At 45.1% G+C, this 25,473-nt stretch overlaps 7 protein-coding genes and 1 long non-coding RNA gene across 9 annotated transcripts; 3 read left to right on the forward strand and 5 right to left on the reverse strand.

Moving 5' to 3' along the window:
• Positions 1-2,804: 2,804 nt before the first annotated feature.
• On the reverse strand, positions 2,805-3,836 carry LOC148176110 (uncharacterized). The gene is made up of 3 exons (XR_015770076.1): positions 3,594-3,836; positions 3,258-3,326; positions 2,805-2,901 (listed from the first exon to the last, which is right to left on the reverse strand). It is a non-coding gene; the product is annotated as an uncharacterized LOC148176110 (long non-coding RNA).
• On the forward strand, positions 3,811-11,975 carry spel1 (DNA mismatch repair protein spel1). Its single transcript, XM_088034959.1, has 6 exons — positions 3,811-3,966; positions 4,111-4,160; positions 9,156-9,837; positions 9,883-11,380; positions 11,427-11,649; positions 11,693-11,975. The coding sequence occupies exons 1-6, from the start codon at positions 3,930-3,932 to the stop codon at positions 11,936-11,938; spliced, it is 2,736 nt and encodes a 911-aa protein (XP_087891085.1). The 5' UTR covers positions 3,811-3,929; the 3' UTR covers positions 11,939-11,975.
• Positions 4,064-8,717, reverse strand: LOC148176112 (uncharacterized). Of its 2 annotated transcripts, XM_088034958.1 has the most exons (3): positions 8,622-8,717; positions 6,652-8,546; positions 4,064-6,621 (listed from the first exon to the last, which is right to left on the reverse strand). In XM_088034958.1, exons 1-3 carry the CDS (start codon positions 8,695-8,697, stop codon positions 4,237-4,239), a joined length of 4,356 nt encoding a protein of 1,451 aa, XP_087891084.1. In that variant the 5' UTR covers positions 8,698-8,717; the 3' UTR covers positions 4,064-4,236. The 2 variants fall into 2 exon arrangements, with proteins under 2 accessions (XP_087891084.1, XP_087891083.1); XM_088034957.1 differs by having other exon boundaries at positions 4,064-8,546.
• A 20-nt stretch (positions 11,976-11,995) lies between the features above and the next one.
• LOC148176113 (uncharacterized) lies at positions 11,996-13,679 on the reverse strand. The gene is made up of 4 exons (XM_088035020.1): positions 13,281-13,679; positions 12,862-13,234; positions 12,663-12,818; positions 11,996-12,611 (listed from the first exon to the last, which is right to left on the reverse strand). The coding sequence occupies exons 1-4, from the start codon at positions 13,603-13,605 to the stop codon at positions 11,996-11,998; spliced, it is 1,470 nt and encodes a 489-aa protein (XP_087891146.1). The 5' UTR covers positions 13,606-13,679.
• A 244-nt stretch (positions 13,680-13,923) lies between these two features.
• drosha (ribonuclease 3 drosha) lies at positions 13,924-18,405 on the forward strand. The gene is made up of 10 exons (XM_088034948.1): positions 13,924-14,049; positions 14,138-14,957; positions 15,007-15,504; positions 15,551-15,810; positions 15,862-16,019; positions 16,070-16,877; positions 16,936-17,289; positions 17,331-17,653; positions 17,700-17,845; positions 17,894-18,405. The coding sequence occupies exons 2-10, from the start codon at positions 14,174-14,176 to the stop codon at positions 18,166-18,168; spliced, it is 3,606 nt and encodes a 1,201-aa protein (XP_087891074.1). The 5' UTR covers positions 13,924-14,049; positions 14,138-14,173; the 3' UTR covers positions 18,169-18,405.
• Positions 18,342-19,964, reverse strand: Rpn10 (regulatory particle non-ATPase 10). The gene is made up of 6 exons (XM_088034950.1): positions 19,798-19,964; positions 19,553-19,693; positions 19,395-19,506; positions 19,142-19,348; positions 18,661-19,093; positions 18,342-18,611 (listed from the first exon to the last, which is right to left on the reverse strand). Exons 1-6 carry the CDS (start codon positions 19,821-19,823, stop codon positions 18,403-18,405), a joined length of 1,128 nt encoding a protein of 375 aa, XP_087891076.1. The 5' UTR covers positions 19,824-19,964; the 3' UTR covers positions 18,342-18,402.
• A 104-nt stretch (positions 19,965-20,068) lies between these two features.
• LOC148176116 (F-box only protein 9) lies at positions 20,069-22,019 on the forward strand. Its single transcript, XM_088034949.1, has 7 exons — positions 20,069-20,295; positions 20,343-20,432; positions 20,480-20,602; positions 20,690-20,977; positions 21,024-21,187; positions 21,240-21,669; positions 21,714-22,019. Exons 1-7 carry the CDS (start codon positions 20,293-20,295, stop codon positions 21,903-21,905), a joined length of 1,290 nt encoding a protein of 429 aa, XP_087891075.1. The 5' UTR covers positions 20,069-20,292; the 3' UTR covers positions 21,906-22,019.
• Positions 21,882-24,341, reverse strand: LOC148176117 (progestin and adipoQ receptor family member 4). Its single transcript, XM_088034951.1, has 4 exons — positions 23,993-24,341; positions 23,238-23,456; positions 23,085-23,188; positions 21,882-23,033 (listed from the first exon to the last, which is right to left on the reverse strand). The coding sequence occupies exons 1-4, from the start codon at positions 24,231-24,233 to the stop codon at positions 22,698-22,700; spliced, it is 900 nt and encodes a 299-aa protein (XP_087891077.1). The 5' UTR covers positions 24,234-24,341; the 3' UTR covers positions 21,882-22,697.
• Between the last annotated feature and the right edge of the window lie 1,132 nt (positions 24,342-25,473).

Genomic DNA, 25,473 nt, shown 5'->3' on the forward strand with positions numbered 1-25,473 from the left:
GACAAAACCCTTACCCTATTAACCCTAAAAACAACATTGAATATCTCGGGAACTAAAGGCCGTAGAGCAGTTTTGCCGCCGCCAATCGAAAGAGGAGCCTTAGAGAGCAGGGTGTAACCAAATTCAACCACATCCCTCAGTAAATAAGAAAGTTATTCGCCTTTTATAAATCGAAAAATTCATAAAAAAAATGATAAAAAAATAAAAAAATTCCATATTTTAATAGCGTGTTTTTCGGGGTATAGGGTTAAGCCGAGGGCCCCGATTCCGAATCTGTGGTCCGTTTTTCAAAATTCGGCTTAATAACGAAGATAGCATTTTTGACAAAAATCAAAAAAATTTGTCGAAAAAGTTCATTTTTCAGATTTTTTTCCGATTTTTCTCGAAAATGCTATCTCCGTTATTAAGCCGAATTTTGAAAAACGGACCACAGATTCGGAATCGGGGCCCCCGGCTTAACCCTCCACCCCGAAAAACACGCTGTTAAAATTTGGAAATTTTTTATTTTTTTTATCATTTTTTTAGGGATTTTTCGATTTTTCAAACGCGAATAACTCGAAAACTAAGCGTTGTAGGGCAATTCCAACGCCACCAAAAGATGGAGGGCCTCTAGGGCAAGAGCTGGAACCAACCTCAAGCAAATCCTTCGGTAAATAAAGGAGTTATTCGCGTTTGAAAAATAGAAAAATTCATAAAAAAAAAATCCAAAAATCTGAAAAATGAACTTTTTCCTCGAAAAATTTGAAATATTTCAATTTTTCTCAAAAATGCTATCTCCGTTATTAAGCCGAATTTTGAAAAACGGACCACAAATTCGGAATCGGGGCCCCCGGCTTAACCCACTACCCCGAAAAACACGCTATTTCAATTTGGAAAAATTTAATTTTTTTTATCATTTTTTTTGTGGATTTTTCAAACGCGAATAACTCGAAAACTAAGCATTGTAGAGCAATTCTATCGCCACCAAAAGATGGAGGGCCTCTAGGGCAAGAGCTGGTACTAACCTCAAGCAAATCCCTTGGTAAATAAAGGAGTTATTCGCGTTTGAAAAATAGAAAAATTCATTAAAAAAAAATGAAAAAAAAAATAAAATTTTTCCAAATTGAAATAGCGTGTTTTTCGGGGTAGTGGGTTAAGCCGGGGGCCCCGATTCCGAATCTGTGGTCCGTTTTTCAAAATTCGGCTTAATAACGGAGATAGCATTTTTGAGAAAAATCTGAAAAATGAACTTTTTCCTCGAAAAATTTGAAATATTTCAATTTTTCTCAAAAATGCTATCTTCGTTATTAAGCCGAATTTTGAAAAACGAACCACAAATTTGGAATCTGGGCCCCCGGCTTAACCCACTACCCCGAAAAACACGCTATTTCAATTTGGAAAAATTTTATTTTTTTTATCATTTTTTTAATGGATTTTTCGATTTTTCAAACGCGAATAACTCGAAAACTAAGCGTTGTAAAGCAATTCTATCGCCACCAAAAGATGGAGGGCCTCTAGGGCAAGAGCTGGTACCAATCTCAAGCAAATCCCTCGGTAAATAAAGGCGTTATTCGCGTTTGAAAAATCGAAAAATTCATAAAAAAAAATAAAAAAAAAATAAAATTTTCCCAAATTTTAATAGCGTGTTTTTCGGGGCAGTGGGTTAAGCCGGGGGCCCCGATTCCGAATCTGTGGTCCGTTTTTCAAAATTCGGCTTAATAACGGAGATGGCATTTTTGAGAAAAATCAGAAAAATTTTAAAATTTTCGACGAAAAGTTCATTTTTCAGAAATTTTACACCAAAAACAACATTGAATATCTCGAGAACTAGAGGTCATAGACCAGTTCTGCCGCCGCTAATCATCGATAGAGGGGCCCTAGAGACAGGGAGGAACTAAATGTAACCAGATCTCCCGGTAAATAAGGGAGTTATCACGTTTTAAAGGTTGAAAAACCCATGAACCCATGAACCTTCTGTACTAAAAAATTTCATGGTCTTTTTTTTAGATTAAATGGACTCGAAAGATCGGTCTTTCTATGTAGATCACGAATCTCAAATCGGTTTACAAAAATTCGGGGTAATAAGGGAGTTATTCGCGATTAATTACTCCATACTGTAAACGTGAATATCTCGAGAACCAAGGTAGGTAGAGCAATTTCGAGAACGCCAATCGATAGAGGAGCTCGAGCCGGTCCTGTGGTTTGAATTTGAAGCCCTTCCATTGCATAATAACTGAGTTACACAAATTGCTGTGGTGTATTATTGGTTGCCTAAGATGTCTAAAATTTAAATGAACGAGTTTAAATGGGGGCATCTATAGTGTATTATTGGTTGTCTAACTGTAAGAAAAATTTAATTTTTATCATGCAATAAAACAAAATTGTCACTATTAATGCTTTTATTTCCATTTTCTACACATCCACTTTGCCTTTGGTTCCATTTTTAGAACTTAAATCAAGAGACTTAAAACAAAAGCTACAAAACATAATAAATACGATTTGTTCAACAATGCATAACTTTACAATGTTACTTAATCAAGTTAACAAACACTACAAGTTCTCCACTTTAGGTGCGTTCGTTCGTCCGTTCTACGTGCTCGGAACAAACGAACGAACGAAACAATTATACAAACTAGACTAAATATACGACTTTGACCAGTATTTGATGACTCTCCAGTGCTGTGTCTCTCCAGAATATTCCCTTTGTTGACCTTCGACCTCAATTTGACATCCTTCAGCTTCAACATACTCTTCTGGTTACTCAACATCCCCGATGGTGCTAAAATCGACTTGGAGCTCAACACAGTGCACTCCAAGAAGTGTTCTTACATGAGCTCGTCCTTCTTCTCTGTGGCGATTTTCGTCTTCCACACCAGGAGATGCTTCTTGATTTCTTGTAAACAAATGCCATCCATGTTCTTCCTAGAAATAATTTTTTCATAAATCAGCAAATGGACATTGTACAGGTAATATAAACAATTCAAAAAAAATAACCAATCAAACTACAAATAGATTTAACAACACAACTGCCATCATATTAAAAAAAAGAACACATCAAACAATAGTCAAATCTGAGCTCATAGTTTGACGTCCAAGTTCGTTCTTAAATTACTTTCTATCTTAAGAGATGTGACAAGATCGCAACAACAAACAACAAAAATTCCAATTGATAGTTTTCTCAAAAAAGATTTCTAATTGCTAAAAATTCCACCAGTGCTTTGAGATCTTGTTACAAAACATGTTAAAAGTGAAAATTACAGAATACTCCATTTTCTGACCACATTTGTAAATTCGCTTCGTCTCCTCCATATGGTAGTCGAAAGATCTCTTCTGCACATTTCTTCTCCCTGAAAACACATTCAGAAATTAACGAGAAGTTTGTTAAATTCGTGTTTAAAAATTGATAATAAAGAACGCCTAATGTTTAAAATATAGGCAACCAAATATACACGTACTTCGGTGGCCTCGAATCAACCAATCAAAAGCAAGTATTTTTCGTCAATTCAAAAAAATGGAGGGAAATTCAAATCTTCAATTTAAAAATGTTAGTCTTTAAGCTGAAGTTTTCCTTCGAGTTTGGGAAACAAAAACCAACATCACCGCAAATTACTTACATAACAAAAGATGGCATTTTCTATGCAAAAATCTCACAGGAACTGGTATGAATCAACCAACAAACAATTTCTCTTGATTTCTTGTAAAACGGAATGATGTTGTTGTCGAAACTCTGCAAATTTGATCCACAATGCTTCCAGGTTCCAAAGTTCACCAATTCTGCGCAAAGAAATCGATAAGTTTCCTCAAAACATGAACATATGCGTGAAGATAGCAGCAAACTGTCAAAATATCTAAATGTATTGTTGGTTGCCTACAACTGTTGGCGCCTTTTTAAGTTTTACACATTTTCAGACGCTATTTTTTCTAGTAAAACCAAGGAATTCTAAACAACAATGTCCATCACCGAGCCCGCAGAGGCTCTAAATTTAGGTAAGTTTCATTTTTTAAGTTTATTCAACGAAATTTGTGACATAACCTCACTTTTTCCCTCACCTTTCCACTTAATTTTTTCTAAAAATACACAAAGTCACCACAACACGTTTGTTTTATTAAAATCACCTTTTTCTCTTCTAGATTTCAAACAACAACGTCTCTTCGTCACATTCTTCAACAACCTTCCAGAGGTAAGTTCCCATTTCTAGGTTATATTTATGAAATGACCTTACAATAAATTAAAACTACGCAAAATCAAGTACAAACTTAGCCTAACTTATTTTTAATACTTGAGCCGAGGCGGGACCACCATCCTGGTTTTTTGGTTGTGGCTTCCGGGTCCGCCGCCCCCACGGTGGTGGCAGTTTCATCTGCATCTACTTGTTGTACAGTATCAGCAACTTGGGGTTCAATTGGTTCGATGTCGCGTGCTGTTTCCACAACTTCCGGTTCTGCCACTTCTACTTGGTGGTAATTTGGGACCAAACTTCTGCCCTTTGGGCCGTAACCTTCATCTTCCTGAGTTTGCTGAGTTTCATGTTGATGGTTCTTCAACAAGTCGATCAAACGTTGAGATTCGCGTTGAGCCTCCGTCAGGCGTTGATCAGAAGGGTTCGTTGACGGTTTTTGAGGTAAAGTTGTGAGCTCCACGGTCTGTTGAGTCAAGTCTTCGGCCTGTTGAGTCAGATCCTGGGACTGTTGAGTCAAATCTTGAGGCTGTTGAGTCAGATCCTGAGTCTGTTGAGTCAAATCCTCAGTCTGTTGAGTCAAATCCTGAGTCTGTTGAGTCAGATCCTGCGATTCCGCAGTCAAACCCCGAGGTTGTTGCGAGTCTTGGAAGATTTGATTGGTCGAGATTTGTGGTTCAATGGGTTCATCCAAGTCTTGACTTTGTTGTGTCAAGTCTTCAGTTTGCTGAGTCAGATCCTTGGACTCGGGTTGTTGATTGGTAAACAACTGAGCTTGTTGAGTTAATGGATTCTGATTCGGTACATCCAGAGTTTCAACTTGTCCAGGTTCATACGACGGTGGTAAGTCTTTGCCTAGTTGAAGCGGTGCGAATTCATCCTGAGACTGTTGAGTCAGATCTTGAGTTTGTTGAGTCAAATCCTGAGTTTGTTGAGTCAAATCCTGCGTTTGTTGGGTCAAATCTTGACTCTGCGGCGTCAAATATTGATTCTGTTGTGTCCAAAGTTGATTCTGAGCTGGTTGACTTTGAGGAGTAAGATATTGACTCTGTTGAGACTGTGGCGTCCAGAGTTGATTCTGCTGAGTTTGTTGAGTCACATCTTGACTTTGTAGAGGCTCTCTTTCTCTTACAATCGGAATATATACCACTTTTGGTTGATAAGTTTGTTGAGTCAGATCTTGAGTTTGCTGAGTCAGATCTTGAGGCTGCTGAGTCAAATCCTGAGTCTGTTGAGTCAGATCTTGACTTTGCTGCTGAACTAATGGATACCTCGAATAACTCGGTTTTGGTGTGGGTTGATACCTCGGCCTTTGTAGATTCTCGTAGTATTGTACTCTTTGCCCCACGCTAGTTTGAGGTCGCCAGTCATAAGTTGAAGTGTAGGTCCGTTGAGAAGGATACGATTGATAGTTTGGACTTCCTGAGGCATACGTTCGTTGACGTTGATACGGTGGCTCAACAATTTCAGTTTGCTGAGTCAGTTGAGGCTCATACCTCCTCTGAGTTTGCTGAGTTTGATCAACCACTTGAGACGGATAAGTTTGCTGACTCTGATACGGTCGCCAGTAAATTGGACGCTGTTGATACTGAGTCTGAACTGGTTGTACCTGCTGAGTCAAATCATCATTGAGAGTTTGCTGAGTCAAATCATCGCTCAGAGTTTGTTGAGTAAGATCGTCATTCTGAACTTGCTGAGTCAGAGCGTCGTGAGTTTGAACTCGTTGATTTTGCGGCAAATCCCGCGTGGTACCAACTTGGACTTGCTGCCCATAAATGCTAGAATACACAGGTTGTGGTTTATAATTGAACGGCCCGTAAGCCTGTTGAGTTTGAACTTGCTGAGTCAAATCTTGACTTTGTTGAGTTAAATCGTCATTCTGAACTTGCTGAGTCAGAGCGTCGTGAGTTTGAACTTGCTGATTCTGCGGTAAACCTCGCGTGGTACCGACGGGAACCTGGTGCCCATCAATCTCAGCGTACACAGGTCGAGGGGTATAATGCACAGGCCCGGGAGCAAAATCTTGAACCTGCTGAGTCAAATCTTGAGATTGCCGAGGTAAATCGTCGAGAGTTTGAACCTGCTGCGTCAAATCGTCGTGAGTTTGAGGCCGCTGAGTCAAATCGTCGTGGGTTTGAACCTGCTGAGTCAAATCGTCGTCCTGAGTTTGAACTTGCTGCGTTAAAGCGTCGTGAGTTTGAACTTGGTTCTGTGGCAATTGGCGCGTGGTGCCACCTTGGTGCCCATTGCTGTAAACAGGCCGAGGGGAATAAGCGAAAGTTTGTCTTTCATTGCCGAGAAAATCGTTCGATTGTTGAATCTGTTGAGTCAAATCGTCGTTCTGAGTTTGAACTTGCTGCGTCAAGTCGTCGTTGGTTTGAACTTGCTGCGTCAAATTATCGTCATCTTGAGTTTGCTGTGTCAGATCCTGACTTTGCTGAGTCAAATCGTCGTGCGTTTGAACCTGTTGAGTCAAATCGTCGTGCGTTTGAACCTGTTGAGTCAAATCGTCGTTCGTTTGAACCTGCTGAGTCAAATCATCGTCATCTACAGTCTGTTGTGTCAAATCACGGGTTCTCCTCTTATGTGCTGTAGGATCGTCTCCCATCATGCAGTCCTCCCCCATGGTGTCGACGGATCCTCCATTCACTCCATACGCGAACCCTCTGACCGGTCTGTAACTCCCTCCGGTGCTGCTGCTACTCGATGAGCTGCTCCAAGAGCTGTAGCGACTGTACGACTGTTGCAAACCTTGTTGAAGCTGTCTTGTCAAGTCCTGCTGTAGCTGGTTCCTCATGTTTGCCAACTGCGCTGTATGCAGCCCTGATTGGTACTGCTCGGCATTCAACAGTTCCATTTGTCGCGTGAGATTCCTGTTGAGTTCAGCCGTCAATTGGTTGAGAGTCGACTCGTAGTTGGCCTGGGGGTTGAAACCAGACCCTGTATACATGTGGGCTTGTCTATACGACTGTTGCATTAGCGCCATTTGGAGTTGCCGCGAGAGTTGTTCGTGGAGACGTTGTTGCATCTCCGCCGCCTCTTGGTTGTACTGCCCGTTGTTCACAGGGTAGTAAATATTCGGCATTGGTCGAAGATTAGTGGGCATGGGGTGGATACTTGGTATGGGGTGAACTCTCGCTGGTATCTGCTGCATCGGCTGCACCACGTACATGTGAGTTTGAAGGTACTGCTCTCGTTGTCTGTTGAAGTCCCTGTTGAGTTTCGTCACGAGATTCGCCTCGATCTGTCTTCGGAGGTTTTCGATGTCTTCAACGCTGTATTTGGACGCGTAGTTCGTATATCCGTACGCCCGCTTGATCTGGTCGTCGAAATGGAAAGTGATGTTCGCTCGGAGCTCTTCTTGGAGCTGCGCAAGAATGTGGTCGTAGTTAACATTAGCATGGTAGCTATTCTCATTAAAGTATCGTCGTTGCGTGTCTTCAAGAATCTTATTCAGGATCTCGTTGAGCTCGGTTTGAACCCTCGTCGCCACGGTCGTGATAGAGTCAGGAATGGGGGCTACCGGATGCGTGGGGCGCATTACTGGGGGCGGATACGGCTGATAGACCGGACGCTGCTCCATCGCGCTGGGGTAGTTATCCATCTCGTTCACCCTATACGTGTTTCTTGTAGTGTGAACGGCAGTATCCACCCTCGTATGGTACTGCCTCTGGACTTGTTGCTCCAAGTGTCTTAACAACTCCATCTCCATCTGTCTGGTCAAATCCTCCAACTCCCTGTTGTCGTAATTCGCCGCAGGCTGCAACCGCCCGTTGACTATACTATACGAAAACGCCCCTCTAATCCCTTGGTTTCCGTAGTGCATCTTCAACGCCTCCTGCATCCTCATGGTCAAATTCCTTCTTAGCTCCTCCTCTAGGAGTCTTCGATCCGCCTCTATCTGCGCCTGGGTGATACTCCCATACGCTTCCGCTCGTTGGTGCTGATCAAACACCGCCCGCTGCAACTCCCTCTGCATCTCCTCCTGCAAACTCGCCGTGACCTCTCTCAACTCGGAGGCCATCCCGTAGTGATGACGTTGGGTGGGTCCATACCCGAACCCGCCCATCTCATTTTCACCCATTCGGAAACGATCCTGGGCGTGGAGTTGACCGAACGAGGCGGTTTGATCCGCACCCATACGGTACCCATTCCGGAGCTTCGGATTCAAGTATTCGCTGTGCTGACTGTGACTGTTCACCTTGGGGCGGACGCGACCTTGAAGATCGCCGTCCCTGGAATAGTAACCCTCATCGTCGTTTCTGTGTTGCAACTCGTTGTTCTTGAACGACGACGAAGACGTGCGGTAGTTGTACTCCTGGTGATAGTAACCATTTTGTTGGGCAAAGGTGGTCGCCAAAATGGCGGCGAGGATCAACGGTGACATGTCTACAAAGAGGTCGAGGTTGAGGTCGAGTGGGTGCGAATGGCGCCCAACGCGGAGGGCAAACAAAAGGTACTCACCCGTGCACGGAACTTCACACTGCTCGATCTTCAATTGTTTTTTGCACAATGAGCGGTCAAGACGTTCTAGATTCATATATAGGCTAATATGTTATCGTGGACGTGACCCCTCGGTATCAATATTTTTTCGTGTGAGGCGCAGAGGATCGATAATCGTGGAAATGATTTGGGCAATCAGTCGCAAATTTCCGATTTATTTGGGAATTTCGATTTCGTTTTGGTCGGTGTGGTACCGAGGGTACGACTTTATTAAAAAACCGGTCGTAGTAGGCATGGATTCGTGGTTCCATGGCCGCCTGTGAACACGCTTTTCCTGCCTACTGCGACCCCCCGTGTAAGCACCCTTCATTTGTTTTTCGTGGATCGTAAACAAACAAAAATCGATGTCAAGTACGCCACAACTGTGTTAACTCTTCGATAACGTCTTGTTTACGTAAAGGCTGCGATAACGCAGCGTCTGGTTCAGCGAAATGTCCAATCCATTCGCATTCCCCGAATCATTATCTCTCAAAAGGTCAACACTTTCGTTTCCAGAAACCGTCGTCGACTTTGCGCTTTTTCAACCACGGCGACTATTACACCCTCCACGGAGACGATGCTACTTTGGGGTCGTCGTTCACTGGAAACATCCTCAAGTACATGGGCGAAGACCCTAAACTCTCCTACGTCGTCCTTCGGAAGACCCAATTCGAGAAGTTCGTCCGTGAACTTCTCCTGGTCCGTCAGTACCGCGTGGAGGTCTACGTCAAAGCGGCCCCGAATAAGATCAACGAATGGAATGACGAATATAAAGGCTCTCCTGGGAATCTCTCGCAGTTTGAAGAGATCTTGTTTGAGAACTCTGAAATTACTTTTAGTAATTACGTCATGGGGGTAAAGATCGTGAAAGGAAGAGTTATCGCCGTGGCTTGCGTCAACTCTACGGAGCTCAAGTTCCAAGTATGCGAGATAAACGATAATGAGTGCTTCACGGAGTTGGAGGCGTTGATCGCTCAGATCGGACCAAGAGAATGTATAATTCCGCAAGGAGAGACCCCCGATCTGGTGGAGCTGAAGAAGGTTCTCGAGAGGAACAGTGTGCTTATAGCTCGGGTCAAACGCGCGGATTTCAATAAGGAGAATGTCGTCCAAGATCTGAATCGCTTGCTCTTCTTCGGGGAGAAACAGCAGAGGAATGCGCTGAGTTTGTCGGAAACCAAGCTCGAGGAGGCTCTCGGTGAGTACCAAATCTCTTAGTTTGTTAACTCATTCGTCTCCACAGGTTGTCTTAACGCCGTCATCAAATTCCTCAACCTCACCTCTGACGAGCAGAACTTCAATCAGTTCAAAATCTCGACTGTTGACATCCATCGGTTTGTCCGTTTAGACAACGCGGCGTTGTTCTCTTTGAATATTCTTGCAAAACCTGGCCATAGCACCGTGGAGGATAGCGCCCTCCTCCCGAACCAATCCAAGCTCTTCTGTCTTAAAGGTGTCCTGGATCATTGCGTGACGAGTCAAGGCCGCCGCTTGTTGGAACAATGGATAAAACAACCCCTCAAGGATCTCCACCTCATCAAAGAACGCCACGACATCGTCGAGAGTTTTGTGAAGGATCCCCAAGTCCGCCAACAACTCCAAACCGACATCTTACCCCGCCACCCCGACTTGTTGTTACTCTCCAAGAAAATCTCAAGCAAGAAAGCGAGTCTTCAGGACTGTTACCGAGTGTACCAAGTCGTGGGTGCTGTCCCCAGCTTAGTAAACATCCTCAAAGAGTTGGGTAACGGATGTGTAACCTCCGCGTTGGTCCATCCTCTTGAAGAACTCCGAGCGGACTTAGACAGGTACCAGAGTATGATCGAAGAATTGTTGGATTTGGATTTAATCGAACGTGGAGAGTTCCTAGTGAAGAAGACGTTCAGTCCGGAGCTGGAGGAAATCTCCGAGAGGAAGCAACACGTTGAAGAGAAAATGCAGAAGTTGCTACGCAAAGCCGCCGATGATTTAGGCTTCGACGAGAAGACCATCAAACTGGAGAGTAACGACCAACACGGGTACTTCTTCCGAGTGACTTTGAAAGAAGAGCACGCGCTGAGATCGAGCTCTAGGTATAAAATCCTGGACGCGGTCAAAGGAGGAGTCCGTTTCACCAACGAGAAACTCGGCGATTTGAACACAGATTACACAGAGGCGAAGGCCGCGTACGAAGAACAACAAAAAGTCATCATCCACGAGATGTTTGACGTGGCCGCCGGTTACGGGGAGTCGTTGCGCAACCTCAACATCTTCATCGCGATGGTGGATGTCTTGTTGTCGTTCGCGAATGTCGCAGTGTGGGCACGGATCCCTTACGCACGACCTAAACTCCGAGAAGGACCTATGAAACTGACAAAACTGCGACATCCGTGCATTGAACAACAAGTTTCTTTTATTCCGAATGAGGTGGAGTTTGATGAGAAAACTCTGCACATCATCACCGGACCGAACATGTGCGGAAAAAGCACTTACATTAGGAGTGTGGGAATTTGCGTCCTCATGGCTCAAATTGGGAGTTTTGTCCCGTGCGCCACCGCGGAGATGCCTCTAGTTGATGCTATTCTTGCGCGAGTTGGAGCTGAAGACTGTCAGTTGAAAGGGCTCTCGACTTTCATGGTAGAGATGATCGAAACTGCCACCATCATCAAGAGCGCTACAAAGAACTCTTTGGTTATTATAGACGAACTGGGGAGGGGCACTTCTACCTACGATGGTTGTGGAATCGCGTTTTCCATCGCAGAGTAAGTTGAGGGTTCTTCAGGTAGTTGTACTAATACAGAGTTCCAGGTATTTGGCTAAAGAAGTGAAGTGTTTCTCATTGTTCGCCACACATTTCCATGAGATTACGAGACTCGCCGAGATGTATTCTTCAGTTAGTAACAAGCACGTGACCGCCGTGACCACGGAAACGTCCATCACGCCGCTCTACCAAGTCCGCGAAGGAGAGTGTGATAATAGCTATGGAGTCCATTGCGCCAGGATGGCCGACTTCCCTGAAGATGTCATCCAGGTGGGTACTCTTTGGTAGTTCTTCTTCTAATCTTTGGTTGTAGAGTGCTATCGAGCACCAGAAGAAACTCGAACACTCTGCTGGAACTCAATTCATTAAAGACTACGAGCAAACGCTCAAAAAACAAATTATTAAAGACGGCGACAAAATAATCGATGACACTCTGGAGAAGTTGAAGGCGTGGGATGTCAAGAAGATGAGTGACGATGAGTTGCTTCAAGAGGTGGAGAAGTTACGAAAGGAGCTTGGAAATGAGAATCTTTTTATAAAAGGGCTACTTAACGTGTAAACACAGGAAATACAAAGAAATATAAAGTTTTGATAAAGATGTAAAATACAATGATACTTATGCTGGATCTGTGATTTCAGCTGAGGGCTCTTCTTCAGTTGGAATAGCGGTGCCAGAGGGTACTTCCTCTTCAACCCCTTGTGGTGTGTCTTCTTCACGCTGTGACGCTTCTTCAATCATATCCTCTTTTACCTCGGGAGGTATTTCTTCGTTTGTCTCAGTGGCGGCAGGGGGTTCTTCCTCTTCAACGTCTTGTGGTGTTTCTTCTTCAGTTATACCTTCAGTCTTTGGCTCATCTTCGGGTTGTTTCTCTGTGGTCTTCGGCTCATCTTCAGGTTGTTTCTCTGTGATCTTCGGCGTTTTTCCATCCTTCGCCTCTGTTGTCACTGGCTTTTCTGCAACTTGTCCTTGAATAATTTCCGGTTTTGTCTTTTTCTCCTCCGGCTCGCTCTTTAACGCTCGCTTGGCCGCCGCGCCTTCCTTCAACTCCTCCGCTTCGTGTTTCAACTCCTCCAACTCCATCTGCAACTCCTCCTCCGTAACCATCGACAAAGGCGGCGCTTTACTGTACAGCGGTTGATCGGAAGCATCAAAACTCGGTATAAAGTCATCGATAATTTCATCGACAGTGTCCATATCAGGCAACTTCGCTTCTTCTTCCGGTACTGTGATGCTACCACAAAGTTGAGTAAGAAAAGAAAACCGACCGTTGCGAAAGACTCACTTTTCGATCATATCCGACAGCAAGGCGTATATGAACTCCTCGTCGGTCTTATGAGCTTCTTCAGTTGCCTCACTTTCATCCTCATGTAAGATGTATTCTTCACCGCTGAAGGCGACGTGGGGGACCACAGTTTGGAAGTCGATGCGAACTTCTTTCCTAGAAAGTTTTCAGTGTTAAGTTGCGGTGTTGACAATCTTACCTGTGGTCGCTCCCCGACTCCGAAGATTCTGATTCTTCTGAAGCTTCATCGGGCTCTTCTTCGACGGAACCTTCCTCCTGGAGCTGCGCCAGAGTGCGCCGGGTGTAATACCCTTTATACGCCGCCTTGATGAGACTTGCGGCTCGTTTGGCTTCTTCCGGTGACACCCCAGTCCTCCGGTACAACTTAATCGCGCTTCTTGCAGCCACACGCCAATCAATGATTCCACTCAAGAGTTTCGACTCTTTCTGTTGTTTTATTTTGTACATTTTAAACGCCCATTGGATGACAACGGCGGCTGTTTGGACTTGACCTTCTGAGAGTCCGGCGTTCTCGATGATGCGTCCCACCACTGCATCATCATCTTCCTTCACTTTAACAAAAATTAGAAGAATTGTGAAGACTACAGAAAGACTGACATATTCCTTTGTGGTCGCCCCACGTTTTAAAAGTGTGCTGAATAATCTCCGCGGTTTTGTTGGCTTCCTCTCGCGTCATTCCTGTTCTCTTCAGGAGGCTGACGACGGTTTCAGAGGCTTCGGTCATGTCCTGCACGAAACGTGCAGAAACTCGGGCATTCTCACGAGTTATGAGGAGGGCGTCCAGGTAGTCGGCGATGAAGCTGTAGATGTCTTGGGGTTGACTCCTGAGAACTTCCCGGGAAATGTCGCTGAGGAGCTCGTGAAGGCCGTCGGGGACAGGATAAATAAAACGGGCGCAGTGGCGCTGCAAAGTCACGTCCATTTTGGAGTCAAACACCCCCGAAAACTAAAAAGTTGAGTTTTCATAGCCACCTTATAGCCACTCGAAAGTTTAAAATTTTCGGTTTGTACCAACCTAGAGGTGAGAAAAGTCACTAGTTTTTGCGCAGAAACAGGTTTTAATCGGAGTTATAAGGTCACAGGGTGGTTGTTTTGAGATTCATTGAAGGCCCCCCAACTGAAACTTGGCATTATTAATCTTCAGAGATTTTTGCAAGCGAGTTAAACCGCCTTGTTATTTGATTGAAGTACCAACCTAACAAATCAAGAAAATCAGTAACATTCTATAATTCTAGGGATTTTAGTTGCTGAGGTTGCCATCATCGCTTGGTGGAATTCACTAGCCATCATAATGTTTGTCAGAGCAAGAAATATCGTTTTTTCTGTTTGTTTGTGATATTGGAAACTATTTTACCCAATTAAGGAAGTGAGTACCGTTTTAGCATATAAAAAAAATTGTTTTTTTTTATTTTCCTCACCACTTGCTACCTCGATCTAACCTCACTTTTTTTCAGAATGAATCTGTGATATAAAGTCGTATACATCTCAGAATGGGGGATCCGTACTATTACAACCCCAATTACCCTCCTCCCTACCCTCCTGTGCAAAACTACAACCACAATTACCACCCGGACGCTAACCACTGGTCGCAATGGGGGCAATGGGGCAATTCCTACCACCCCACGATGCCCCCTTACCCACCTCCCATGAATTTCAACGTACCGCCACCTCCAATCAACTACAACTACTCGCAATATCCGCCCGTAGAGCGCCAGACTGAACGATACAAAAATACGAGAAGTACCCCCTTGACTGATTATCACCAAGAGCTCGAATCATACAAACAAACCAAGATGAATAACGAGAAGTCTAGTCGGCGGTCGCCGCCTCCACGGCGGCGCTCTAGGTCTCGTTCGCCGCATTATTCAAGGTACAGGAAGCGTAGTAAGAGCAGGAGTCGTCACAGCCGCCTCCCACTGCGCCCCGGGCGGTCTGAGAAACCGACGAAAGAAAGGGAAATGATCTTGTCAAAGTGGAGGAAAAATTATTGTAGCTCCAAAGAGGAGGTCTCCAACAGGATACAGGAGTTGGCGAAAGTCGATCACGAGGAGGTGTTGGAGCAGGAGAAAAATATCTGGACGAGGTCCACACCGTCGGAGCTGTTCTACATCAAGGATGAAACTTCGAAAGTTACAAAAGCCACAGGGAAGTTACTACAAGTATGTGATCTGTTTGAGGAGAGTTTGGTGAAGAGGACTGAGAAAATTAACAAGTTGAAGCCGCGGTACGTGCCGCCCCCGAGGAAAAACAGAGCGAGGCTGTGCAAGCATAAATGTAAGAGCCCCCTGACTCGTTACCACGTCCTCACTGTTCTTTTTTACAGCTGAAGAGACCAGTTCTTCTGGGAGTTCTTCAGAAGAGGAATTGACGGACGAAGAAGACTGCACCATGGAGGAGCTCCAACGAAAACAACAACACCCAGACCGACTACATCCAGAAATGTGGTACAACGACCCGGGGGAAATGAACGACGGCCCGTTGTGTCGCTGTTCGATTAAGTCCAGGAAATCTGGGATCCGCCACGGGATTTATCCCGGGGAAAAACACCTCCAGAAGTGCGCGCCGGATAGTAACAACGCGGATAAGTTGTACCACTACAGGATAACAATCTCGCCGCCTACGAATTTTCTCATTAAAACCCCCACGATCATCGATTACGACGAGCACGAATTCATCTTTGAGGGATTTTCGATGTTTTCGCATTTTCCGTTGGTAAAACTGCCCACGTGCAAGGTAATCAGGTTCAATATCGAATACACGATTCTTTACATCGAGGAGAAAATTCCGGATAACTTCACCGTGCGGGAATTGGACCTTTTCCGTACGTTCGTCGTAAGTTGGGGATTTTTCATTTACCATGTTTTTAGATGATTATTTATTCAAAGAAGTCCTGGAGTTGGTAGACCTGGATTTTAAGGCCGCGGGGGATATCGACGGGTGTTCACAATTTCATTTTATGCCACGGTTCGTCAGGGAACTCCCCGACAATGGCAAGGAAATTCTAGCGATGAAGGAAGTCCTCCAGTACCTATTAGACAGTTCCACTCCTTTGATTGAAGGGAAGAGTCTCGAGGACATGATCAAAATGAGTCAGTACGAGTGGCAGAGCTACGCCGACGAAATTAAAGTAAAATTCCCCAAACTTTAAAAAAAGTACATACTAAAAACTCCTCCACAGGGCATGGTGGTGACGTACCCGGGCAAAAAGCCCTGCTCAGTCCGAGTGGACCAACTCGATCGTAACATCGACTTGCAAAAACCTGGCGACTATAAATTCCCCGAGATTGTTCACTTCGGCATCCGACCACCTCAACTGAGTTATGCCGGCAACCCTGAGTAAGCCCCGCCCCGTTATTAACAAACCCACCAATAGCTGCTCGTTTTAGTTATCAGAAGGCGTGGCGTGACTACGTCAAGTTCCGCCACCTCCTGGCGAACATGTCGAAGCCGACTTTCGAAGATAAGCGGAAGTTGGAATCGAAGGAGAATAAACTGCAGGAAATGAGGACGCAGGGGAAGATGAAGAGGGATATCACGGTGGCGGTGTCAGCGGAGGGTTTCTACCGCACGGGGATCATGTGTGATATAATCCAGCATGCCATGCTCGTCCCGGTGCTCGTTTGTCACTTGAGATTCCATCACTCTTTGAGCGTTCTGGAGGAGTCGATTAATTACAAGTTTAAGAACCGGGCGTTGTTGCAGTTGGCGTTGACGCATCCTTCCTACAGGGAGAACTTTGGGACGAATCCAGACCACGCGAGGAACTCCCTCACGAATTGCGGGATCAGACAGCCGGAATATGGGGACAGGAGGATTCACTACATGAACACGAGAAAAAGGGGGATTAACACCCTCATCAATATAATGTCGCGTTTCGGGAAACAACAGGAAACAGAGTCGAACATCACCCACAACGAACGTCTGGAGTTCCTCGGGGACGCCGTGGTCGAATTCCTGTCGTCAATTCACTTGTTTTATACGTTTCCTGACTTGGAGGAAGGCGGTTTGGCCACGTACCGAGCGGCGATTGTTCAAAACCAACATTTAGCAGTCTTGGCGAAGACCCTCAAACTCGACCAGTTCATGTTGTACGCTCACGGCTCCGATTTGTGCCACGACTTGGAGCTGCGACATGCCATGGCCAATTGCTTTGAAGCCCTCATGGGGGCGCTCTTCCTCGATGGAGGCATTGATGTGAGTTGTATTAACCCTTCAACTGTTAAGGGTCTTGAGCGTCACTCATTTTGCATAGATTGTCGATCGGGTCTTCTCCGAGACGCTGTTCAAAGTCAACCCGGATCTTCTAGAGGTGTGGCTGCACCTCCCGCCGCACCCGCTGCAAGAACAGGAGCCGACTGGAGACAGACAGTGGATACCGAAGTTCGAACTCCTGCAGAATTTAACGAAATTCGAAGAGTCGATCGGTTTGGAGTTCAGTCATATTCGATTGTTAGCGAGGGCGTTCACTGACCGGAGCGTGGGGTACACGAACCTCACGTTGGGCTCCAATCAAAGGTTGGAGTTCCTGGGGGACACAGTCCTGCAGTTGATCGCGTCCGAGTATCTCTACAAGTACTTCCCGGAGCACCACGAAGGACATCTGTCGGTAAGTTCGAGGGTGAGTTTCGGGTGCGATTTTCGGGGTAGTTGTTGCGCAGCTCGTTGGTCAACAACCGGACGCAGGCGGTGGTGTGTGACGATTTGGGGATGTCGAACTACGCAGTGTACAACAACCCCAAAGCCGAATTGAAGACGAAAGACCGCGCCGATTTACTGGAGGCTTTCATTGGGGCTTTATACGTGGATCAAGGGCTGGAATTCTGCGAGGTTTTCTGTCAAGTCACTCTCTTCCCTCGCTTGCAAGATTTTATTATGAACCAGGACTGGAACGACCCCAAATCGAAGTTGCAGCAGTGCTGTCTCACCCTACGGACCATGGATGGGGGCGAGCCCGACATTCCCGTTTACAAGTCAGTCGCCACCCCCCAAACTCACGTTTTTCAACCTCAGTTTCAGGGTGATTGAGTGTAAGGGCCCCACCAACACGCGAGTGTACACAGTGGCGGTGTACTTCCGGGGGCGGCGGTTAGCCAGCGCTGTTGGACACAGCATACAACAGGCGGAAATGAACGCCGCAAAGAAGGCTCTGGAGATTTCGCAGGGTATGGACAAGTGGTGATTATCAATTGTTTTACGAGTGTTTTGTTTAGATCTGTTTCCGCAACTTGACCACCAGAAGCGGGTGATCGCGAAGAGCATGAAGAAACAAAAGAATAAGAAAAACAGAAACCGATCGAAGGCACAGCTTGCTTTCGAGTACGGTTCCAAATCACCGGAGAGATATTCTAGAAGGAGATTCCGATCGAAGTCTCGCTCCAGATCGACGTCGAGGTCGCCGTATAACAGTGACACGCCGAGTTGTAGTAAAAGCAGCAGACACGAGAGGTCGTACGCGTCGACCGACGATTTCAGTGACGAGAAGTGAGCAGCATACTTCAAAGTAAAATTTGACTTGCATTTTATGGCAATTTGAGGTTCAAACCTTTCTAATTTATTTACCGCTTGATGGTGCCGAACGTAGCTATTAAACTAATTTAACTTGTAGACTGAAGTATTTACCATCTGTCTAATTTATTTAGTAATTTATCGTGCCGAATGTAGCAATTAAAGAAAATTTATTGTAGTAACTCGCACTTAAAAAATAATTAATTCAAGGTGTCTATTTCTTGGGTTTTTCTTCCTTCTCCTCCTTCTTCTTGTCTTTTAAACTCCCCACAGCTTGGCGCACCGCCTCCGATTGAGGGTCCACCCCTGGGAGATTCTCCAAAACGCTCTGAAGAAACGCAGGATCGTTCATCACCTCCGAGTAGTCTTCATCTCCTTCGACTTCCATGGGCTCTTCCTTTTTACCCGAGCTCGTCGACTCCTCTATACCAACCAAAGATAATCAAAGTCACTAAAAAAATCGTACACTTACGTGCGTCTTGCATCGACATCTGCATAGCGAACGCGATCTGTTCGTCTTCCGTCATGTTGGCGAAATCCACAGTTGGCACCCCTGTCCCGGCAGTCTCGTCTTCTTCCATGGACATGGCCAACGCGCGCTCCAACATCGCTTCTTCGCTCGGTTCCTCTTTGATCGGTGAAGATTTGACTCCGGTCTCGGTGGACGAGGCTTCTTTGGCCCGACGCGCCTCGTCTTCCTGTCTTTGTCGCTGTTCTTCCATGGAGACGCGGAGAGCGAGTGCTAGTTCGGGGTCTTCGTTGGGATCGACGCCGAATTCGAATCCTGACGCTCCAAGTCCGGCGCCACCAGTTCCATCCTCGCCTTGGATAATCGGAGAGGAAATCAGCGCGTCTGAGAGATGGGGGCCCGGGGGTACAGTCACCAAATGACTACTACTGCCATCCTAACAAAATGAAAGTCACCAAACTGGAAGTTCAGACAGAGATCTTACTTTTCCATTGAGAGTATTAACGAAAGTGGTGAGGACGTCGGTGTTGACGGTGTCTTCGCCGAAACTCACCACGTCGACGTTCACCTTCTCTTTCTTCAGTTTCTTGGCGAGTTTCACTAGTTCCTTCTCTTCGGCGGCAACAGGGCTGCCAACAAAAACCACAATGCGCATCTTGTGGTTCTTCCCCTGACGGTGCTTCAGCGCCAACTACAATTATTGTTAAGAGAGCAAGTGGTGCCAACTGTAAACTTACGTGAGCGATGCGAATTCCCGTGTGGAGATTAATATCGCCGTTGGGCTGCACTTGGTGCAATTTCGAGAGAATCCGCCCCACATCGCTAGTCAGGGTGGCCAATACCTCCACACTAAAAACAGTGATATTAAAGGGGGCTGTAAGCACGACGGACTCACTTTGCTAGTGTTAGAAGTCCGACGTTGTTTTCTGGGTTTGATCTAGTTTTTGAGTGGCAAACTAAGTTCACGGCGTCTTGTTGGGCTTGGAGGCGAGTGGGCAAAAAGTCCCCATTACGCATATAGTCGCTGTTGTCCACACTGAAGAAAAAAGTCACAAAGAGAATGCAAAGTCATTACGGGATTTGAGGTTATGTTGCGGCTTTTTTCACTCCGGGGGTTTATATAAGAACTGTGGAACTTACCAGATCATGGTACTCTCCAGGACCATTTTTGGGAGTTTTTGGGGTGAAAATCAGCGAATTGAGAAGTTTGAGAGTTATAAACAGAGCCACGAAACTTTGAGTTTGACGTTGACGTTTGACGTTTAGTTTCGGTTTGGTGACAAACTGCGTTGCCAACCTAAAGTAATGAAATCAAACTTGATATATGAATCGAAATTTTGAAGAAACAATTGATTATATCAATTAAAAAACGTCAATTTGTTAAATTACAACCAAATTCTAACATTTCTGTGAGCTCATATCATTTAATAAAAGTTATTTCAAATTTTTCGTGCTAATGCGATAGTGTCACCAGCCCGAATTCCCACTACTAAAACACCATATGATTGTCCAAAAACAAACCAGATTTTGCTAAACATGGATGGTTTAGCGCACAATTATTTTCTACATATTCCAGTGATTAGATATACCGACCGTGAACTAATCTTCATAATCTAAATCTTCATCATCAGAAGAATGGTAATTTTTTTTAGTAAACACGCGTTATGTAACTTGCTCATTTCCAGAGTATCCAGAACCAGATGACACGCGATGGAACTTCAACAGACTCTGCAGACGGCGAAGAACAAGATGACCCTTCTTCTTCCACCAACCAAGTAAGTTGACCACTGTCTTTAACTTAACCTTGAGGATAAATTTCAAGGCCGCGTCTGTTGAGGATGTCTTGAGCAGTTTCCGCGAAAAGTGGCAAAAAGAACTGAAGATAACAGAAAAGGGGAGTGGCCGGAGGGCGGTGGAGGCGGAGCCCGAGGATTTTGAAACCAAGGTACTATTTTTATTACCGACCAATAGCGAGCGATAGATTCAGTCACGTGGGCGCGAAGAACGATTCTCATTGGTTGTTGAATTACAGGCGAAGACGTTATTCCTCAACGGCGTCGAGTTGGAAAAAAACGGCAAATTGTACGAAGCGATCCAGTTTTACAGGAGGGCGGTGCAACTGGTCCCTGACATCGAATCACGAATAGACATTCCAAAGAATAAGCCAATCAGAGAGATGTCTGTGGAACCCGCAACCAATGAAAAAGAAGACTACAACGACTCGGACGACGGTGATGAGGAGGAGGGCGAACTCCTCCCGAGGATCCAAAAAAAGTTCTCCAAGATGTCGGCCATTTGCGCCCCTAAAACTGAACAAAAAGTAACTATATCAGTCTTACCAACCCCTCATAACTCTGTTTTTCCAGACCACTCACATTTCAGTGTTGCCAACCGAAATGATCCTTTACATCTTACGATGGGTCGTGTCGTTTGACCTTGATTTCCGCTCTTTGGAGATGTTTTCCAGGGTTTGCCGCGGTTTTTACCTGTGCGCACGCGATCCTGAGGTGTGGAGACTCGCTTGTTTGAGGTGACGACACCACCATCTCTTAAGAATTGCGTTAAAATAGTACCATTTCCAGAGTTTGGGGCCTAAACTGCGGTAGTTCCCCCTACAATTACCTCTCCTGGCGCCAAATGTTCATCGAGCGCACCCGCCTGCAATTCAACGGCTGTTACATCGGCAAAACCACGTACATCCGCCATGGAGAAAACAGTTTCCAAGACCAGTTTTACCGGCCATGGCACTTGGTCTCGTACTACCGGTACTTGCGGTTTTTCCCCGAAGGAGTGGTTCTGGTACTGACTTCTTCGGACGAACCCGCGCAATGCGTCGGCCAGATGAAGAACCGCAACGCGCGCAGTCCCGTCTTAAGAGGATATTACAGGCTTAAAGACGATAAAGTTACGGTGGTGGTTCAGCGGCAGGATAAGAACAAGCATCTTCAAGGGTATAAAAAGTCGAAACGTCGTGGGGGCGATTTGGAGATGGCGGAACAGACGTTTCATATAGTAAGTTGATGGGGGAAGTCAGGACCGTACTCAGATTTTTGTAGGAGTTACAGATCAAGAGTACCAACAAGAAGCGACATGTGCAGCTAGTCTGGACGCACTACTCCGTTTTCACAAGAAGTCTGAAAGGCGACGAAAGTACCTGCAATTTTGATTTGATTGGTAATAGATTTCCGCCGTTTTGGTTTTCAAGAGTGAAGAGTTACACGTCGGAGTCTGAAAGTCCTTTATTATAATTTAAGAAAAGACTTATTTTTGGAAGGGTTATTAATATGTTAATTCGTAATGTTTATTTAAATATCTATACACAAAATGTACATAATTTATTGATAATAAAGGAAGATTTATTTTACAAAGACGTCTTATTTACATAAGGGTAACTGAAATAAAATTTTGTTTTCTTAATGTTGGTATTGCAACTACGGGCGCAACGTGACGGCGCCAAATTGAAATTTCGTGGGAAAACTTTGAATATTTTGTATAAAATACACATCTAAATTGGTGTAGGAGTAAAACTTGAAGCAAGCTTAGGAGGTGAGTTGCACGACGGGACTTATTCGCTTATTCTACCGGAAATATTAGTTAAAACAGCGGAAGCACAAACAATAGAAGCTATTATTGCCTTAGAATAAAACATCAGGTAAAGATCACAATCGTTTAGTTTGATATGCTCGCCAACAAGAATCAACAAATTGATATGGTCCGCAGCCGCCATCTTGTCATCACGTGGTACAAAATCATCGCCATCTTGATTATAACAAGAAAGAACATTAAAAACAAGTGTTTATTGCTTAAAACCACTCCCGGTGCAACTCACTGGCAACTTTAAAAGGTCTAATCTAAAATTGGCGTCTAAATTTAAAACCGTACGCTAATAACTGTCTAAAATTCTATCACCAGCAGAACGTGGAAACTCGTGACCGGAAGAAATACGTTTGAGGGACGTAGCGCATCTATATTTGAAAATTTCCTTGCAACTTTCGAAATATAGATCCCTGTTTGATCCCTACTTGTGCGTGTGAATCCCATCAAAGGGCTGCGTTGCAGTTAACACGTGACATCCACGTGAGATCCTTCATAGTCGCCACGTGCATGGAATACACGGCCGTCACCACCAACACGTGCATGATATTATGCGAGTTCATGTAAAAGTCGACGGTTCCCGGAAACCACTTCTCAGGAATGTGGAGCGCGCCGATGGCGGCACCGATGATGGAGACGACGTCTTGGAGGATGACGTGTTGGAAGGCAGCCGGGTCGCCGCCGCCGTAGCTCGACACGCGGAGGCACCACAGGAGGAGGCGCATGATGAAAGGCAGCAGGAAGCACAAGCGCCGCTCCCACGGAGACCACGCCGTCATGGCCTAAAAGAAAATTAACATGAAACTTTATAGTAAAAGAGCGGGAATTCTCACTTTGTAGAGGCCCCACAGGCTGAGAAGGCAGTACGAAGAGATGCAGAACCAGCGGAGGAGACGTGGAAGGCAATAGGACGTCGCGATGACCATCGGCATGGCACCTGGAGGAATCACGCGGGGTTAAAGTCGGTGATTCCGACGATTTCTTACCGAAACTCTGGCTGATCCAGATCCCCAGCATGTCCAGCTGCAGCAACCGGTAGTACACCACTTCGCTTTTATCCAAATTCATGAATAAATGGTAAACGAAACTGCCCACCCATGGGCATAAAACGCCCAGGAAGTGGCACCATGACAAAAATCGGAGTTCTACCTGAGACCATGGAAGTAGTGCAGGCACCGTCAACAGAATGTAGAGGATTGGGATTGCTGGAATTGAACACAAATGAGGTGTTTCCGGTCTAACCACAAAGAAAGTACTTAAGTCATTTCGCAGTTATTGTGAGACTATTAAGCGGTGCGATGCAAATTTGCAAGAGAAATGAGACATCCGGTTGCGCAGATTTATGAGGCCAAGGATTGATTTTGGGGGTTTGTTTAAGGGAGGAATTGATTGGGGTTGGGGTAAGTAAACATGGACAAAAAGAAAGTATTGTAGAAAAAAAGTTTGAAGTTTCTTTCCCGGCGCATCCACCATTTCTACCAAACTTCAAATCGCCGTTTCTACAAGAAACATTTTTAATTTGTGTTCAATTTTCGACACAGATGCGACGGAAGAAACAATAGAAGCTGACCCGAAAATAGAACGACCTTGACATTATTAATTTGGCCCACTATCCCACCCTAGACCTTTCAAGCTTCTACTACTTCTTCCAACTCCAAAACAGTTTCCCGCAGCGCCAGGTGAGTTGTGGGGTTTCATCCCCCGATAATAAAAACCCTCGCGCCCTTGACATCTACTTTACCATGCGTCACGATGTTGACCGTCTCGTTGTGGAAGTAAAAGAGACTGTTGATGCACCCCCAGGCCGTCAGCAGCGGTCTGTACCCAGTGTGGATGTAGGGGTTGAACTGCAGATGCTTCGGCATGTCCCTCCACACCAACAGCGCGCTTTTTTTGCGATCGCATGGCCTGGTGTCGTCGGCGGCGTTGTTGGGCTTGACGGCGACGTCTCCACTACGTTGACGGAGCTCGTGTTCGGACATCGCTATTTGGGCGGCTGCAGGAGTTGACGCACCGACGACGACGACATGCTTTCAGTATCACCGCGACATCGTGAATGACACGCGCTCGATGTGATCGCGCAACGTTGCTAGGACGAGGAATAAGTCGCAGGGATATCGATTGGGGACGGAAGGGCGCGAAATTTAACAACGCTCAAATGAAAGGTTTATTCAGAATTGAAGACTAAATAACTGCCGGCTCCTTCGCAGAGAATCTCAGTTTGGTCAGGACGGTACCATCATGGTTGGTCTTGGATGAGTTCTTCACGAACTGTAATATTGAGTGAGTACTCTTAAGTATAACGGTGGTACTTACTCAACAAGGGTAGGTTTTCTATCGAGACCATCAACGAGGTGGTACCTCTCAGATTTCACTTCTTCTGCTTGAACCCTGAAGGTATGTCCTGTAAGAGCTGTGATGTTAAGAATCAAATCTTTGGTACCCCCGTCACTCTTTAGTGTAAAAGTCGCTACACCACCTAAAGAGGAAGCGTCAAAATCTGGTACTGCCGTGTATCTGTCCACTTTTTTCCAGCCTCGGTTGTCACTAAAAGAACTTTTTAATTGAACACTTTGACGATGAAATGGTAACTCATTTGCAGATATCCACTTGCGAACAGTTACGGTATATATAAGGTCGTACCCAGCAGCAGAAGCTACAAGAAGTACAAAGAAACAGACGTTGGTCAGCATGTTGACTACTACGTGCAATTCGCCGAAGTTTTGGTAATAAAATATAGTCTTTTCAGTACTCGAGTTAAAATAAAGTACTCAAGAAGGTTAAATGAAAACGTGCGTAACGTAGAATTTCCACAAGTGGTACTTTTAGATGGTTGACGATAAGAAGAAATACAATGACAGTAAATATCTGTGAAATCTTTTATCTGAAGGTGTTTTTCCGTTCTTTGTGGTTGGAAGACTTTTCCACAGAGCTGAAAACTTGACAGAAGAAGTCCAATCCCAAGAGTTTTCTGAGAAAGTGGTACTACTGTCCATAGTACAATCAGCGATTTGATTGGTTAAAACGTGAAAAAGAAAATCAGGATTTTTAACTGAAAATAATTTTGACTCAAAGTAACTGTACAGTAGGTAGGTACTACTCTGCCGATCGAGTACCAAAAAAGTTCCTAGAAATGTCATGATGTGAGTGAGTTCCCAAAATTATTTTATCTACAAGTTATCCAATTCAATTGTGAAGTCAATAGATCTTATCAAAAATGAT

The sequence above is a fragment of the Gnatocerus cornutus genome, chromosome 4 (genome assembly GCF_029298725.1).
Source record: "Gnatocerus cornutus isolate USDA-ARS CGAHR chromosome 4, icGnaCorn1.1, whole genome shotgun sequence".
Taxonomy (NCBI): domain Eukaryota; kingdom Metazoa; phylum Arthropoda; class Insecta; order Coleoptera; family Tenebrionidae; genus Gnatocerus; species Gnatocerus cornutus.

What these genes read in the sequence shown, in the direction of transcription:
- drosha (XM_088034948.1), top strand. Translation starts at nt 14,174, where the DNA reads ATGGGGGATCCGTACTATTACAACCCCAATTACCCTCCTCCCTACCCT. An exon ending in AGTTATGCCGGCAACCCTGA is followed by an intron (nt 16,020 to 16,069) that starts GTAAGCCCCGCC and finishes TGCTCGTTTTAG; the next exon opens with TTATCAGAAGGCGTGGCGTG. An exon ending in ACCACGAAGGACATCTGTCG is followed by an intron (nt 17,290 to 17,330) that starts GTAAGTTCGAGG and finishes TTTTCGGGGTAG; the next exon opens with TTGTTGCGCAGCTCGTTGGT.
- LOC148176117 (XM_088034951.1), bottom strand. Translation starts at nt 24,233, where the DNA reads ATGTCCGAACACGAGCTCCGTCAACGTAGTGGAGACGTCGCCGTCAAG. An exon ending in CTGGATCAGCCAGAGTTTCG is followed by an intron (nt 23,189 to 23,237) that starts GTAAGAAATCGT and finishes TGATTCCTCCAG; the next exon opens with GTGCCATGCCGATGGTCATC. An exon ending in GCCTGTGGGGCCTCTACAAA is followed by an intron (nt 23,034 to 23,084) that starts GTGAGAATTCCC and finishes ATTTTCTTTTAG; the next exon opens with GCCATGACGGCGTGGTCTCC.
- LOC148176112 (XM_088034957.1), bottom strand. Translation starts at nt 8,697, where the DNA reads ATGAATCTAGAACGTCTTGACCGCTCATTGTGCAAAAAACAATTGAAG. An exon ending in GTGTGAAGTTCCGTGCACGG is followed by an intron (nt 8,547 to 8,621) that starts GTGAGTACCTTT and finishes ACCTCTTTGTAG; the next exon opens with ACATGTCACCGTTGATCCTC.
- Rpn10 (XM_088034950.1), bottom strand. Translation starts at nt 19,823, where the DNA reads ATGGTCCTGGAGAGTACCATGATCTG. An exon ending in CTGGAGAGTACCATGATCTG is followed by an intron (nt 19,694 to 19,797) that starts GTAAGTTCCACA and finishes TTTTTTCTTCAG; the next exon opens with TGTGGACAACAGCGACTATA. An exon ending in GATGTCGATGCAAGACGCAC is followed by an intron (nt 18,612 to 18,660) that starts GTAAGTGTACGA and finishes TGGTTGGTATAG; the next exon opens with AGGAGTCGACGAGCTCGGGT.
- LOC148176113 (XM_088035020.1), bottom strand. Translation starts at nt 13,605, where the DNA reads ATGGACGTGACTTTGCAGCGCCACTGCGCCCGTTTTATTTATCCTGTC. An exon ending in GGGCGACCACAAAGGAATAT is followed by an intron (nt 13,235 to 13,280) that starts GTCAGTCTTTCT and finishes TTTTTGTTAAAG; the next exon opens with TGAAGGAAGATGATGATGCA. An exon ending in CTGTCGGATATGATCGAAAA is followed by an intron (nt 12,612 to 12,662) that starts GTGAGTCTTTCG and finishes ACTTTGTGGTAG; the next exon opens with CATCACAGTACCGGAAGAAG.
- spel1 (XM_088034959.1), top strand. Translation starts at nt 3,930, where the DNA reads ATGTCCATCACCGAGCCCGCAGAGGCTCTAAATTTAG. An exon ending in CGCAGAGGCTCTAAATTTAG is followed by an intron (nt 3,967 to 4,110) that starts GTAAGTTTCATT and finishes TTTCTCTTCTAG; the next exon opens with ATTTCAAACAACAACGTCTC. An exon ending in CAAGCTCGAGGAGGCTCTCG is followed by an intron (nt 9,838 to 9,882) that starts GTGAGTACCAAA and finishes TCGTCTCCACAG; the next exon opens with GTTGTCTTAACGCCGTCATC.
- LOC148176116 (XM_088034949.1), top strand. An exon ending in CCGAGGATTTTGAAACCAAG is followed by an intron (nt 20,603 to 20,689) that starts GTACTATTTTTA and finishes GTTGAATTACAG; the next exon opens with GCGAAGACGTTATTCCTCAA. An exon ending in CCCCTAAAACTGAACAAAAA is followed by an intron (nt 20,978 to 21,023) that starts GTAACTATATCA and finishes CTGTTTTTCCAG; the next exon opens with ACCACTCACATTTCAGTGTT.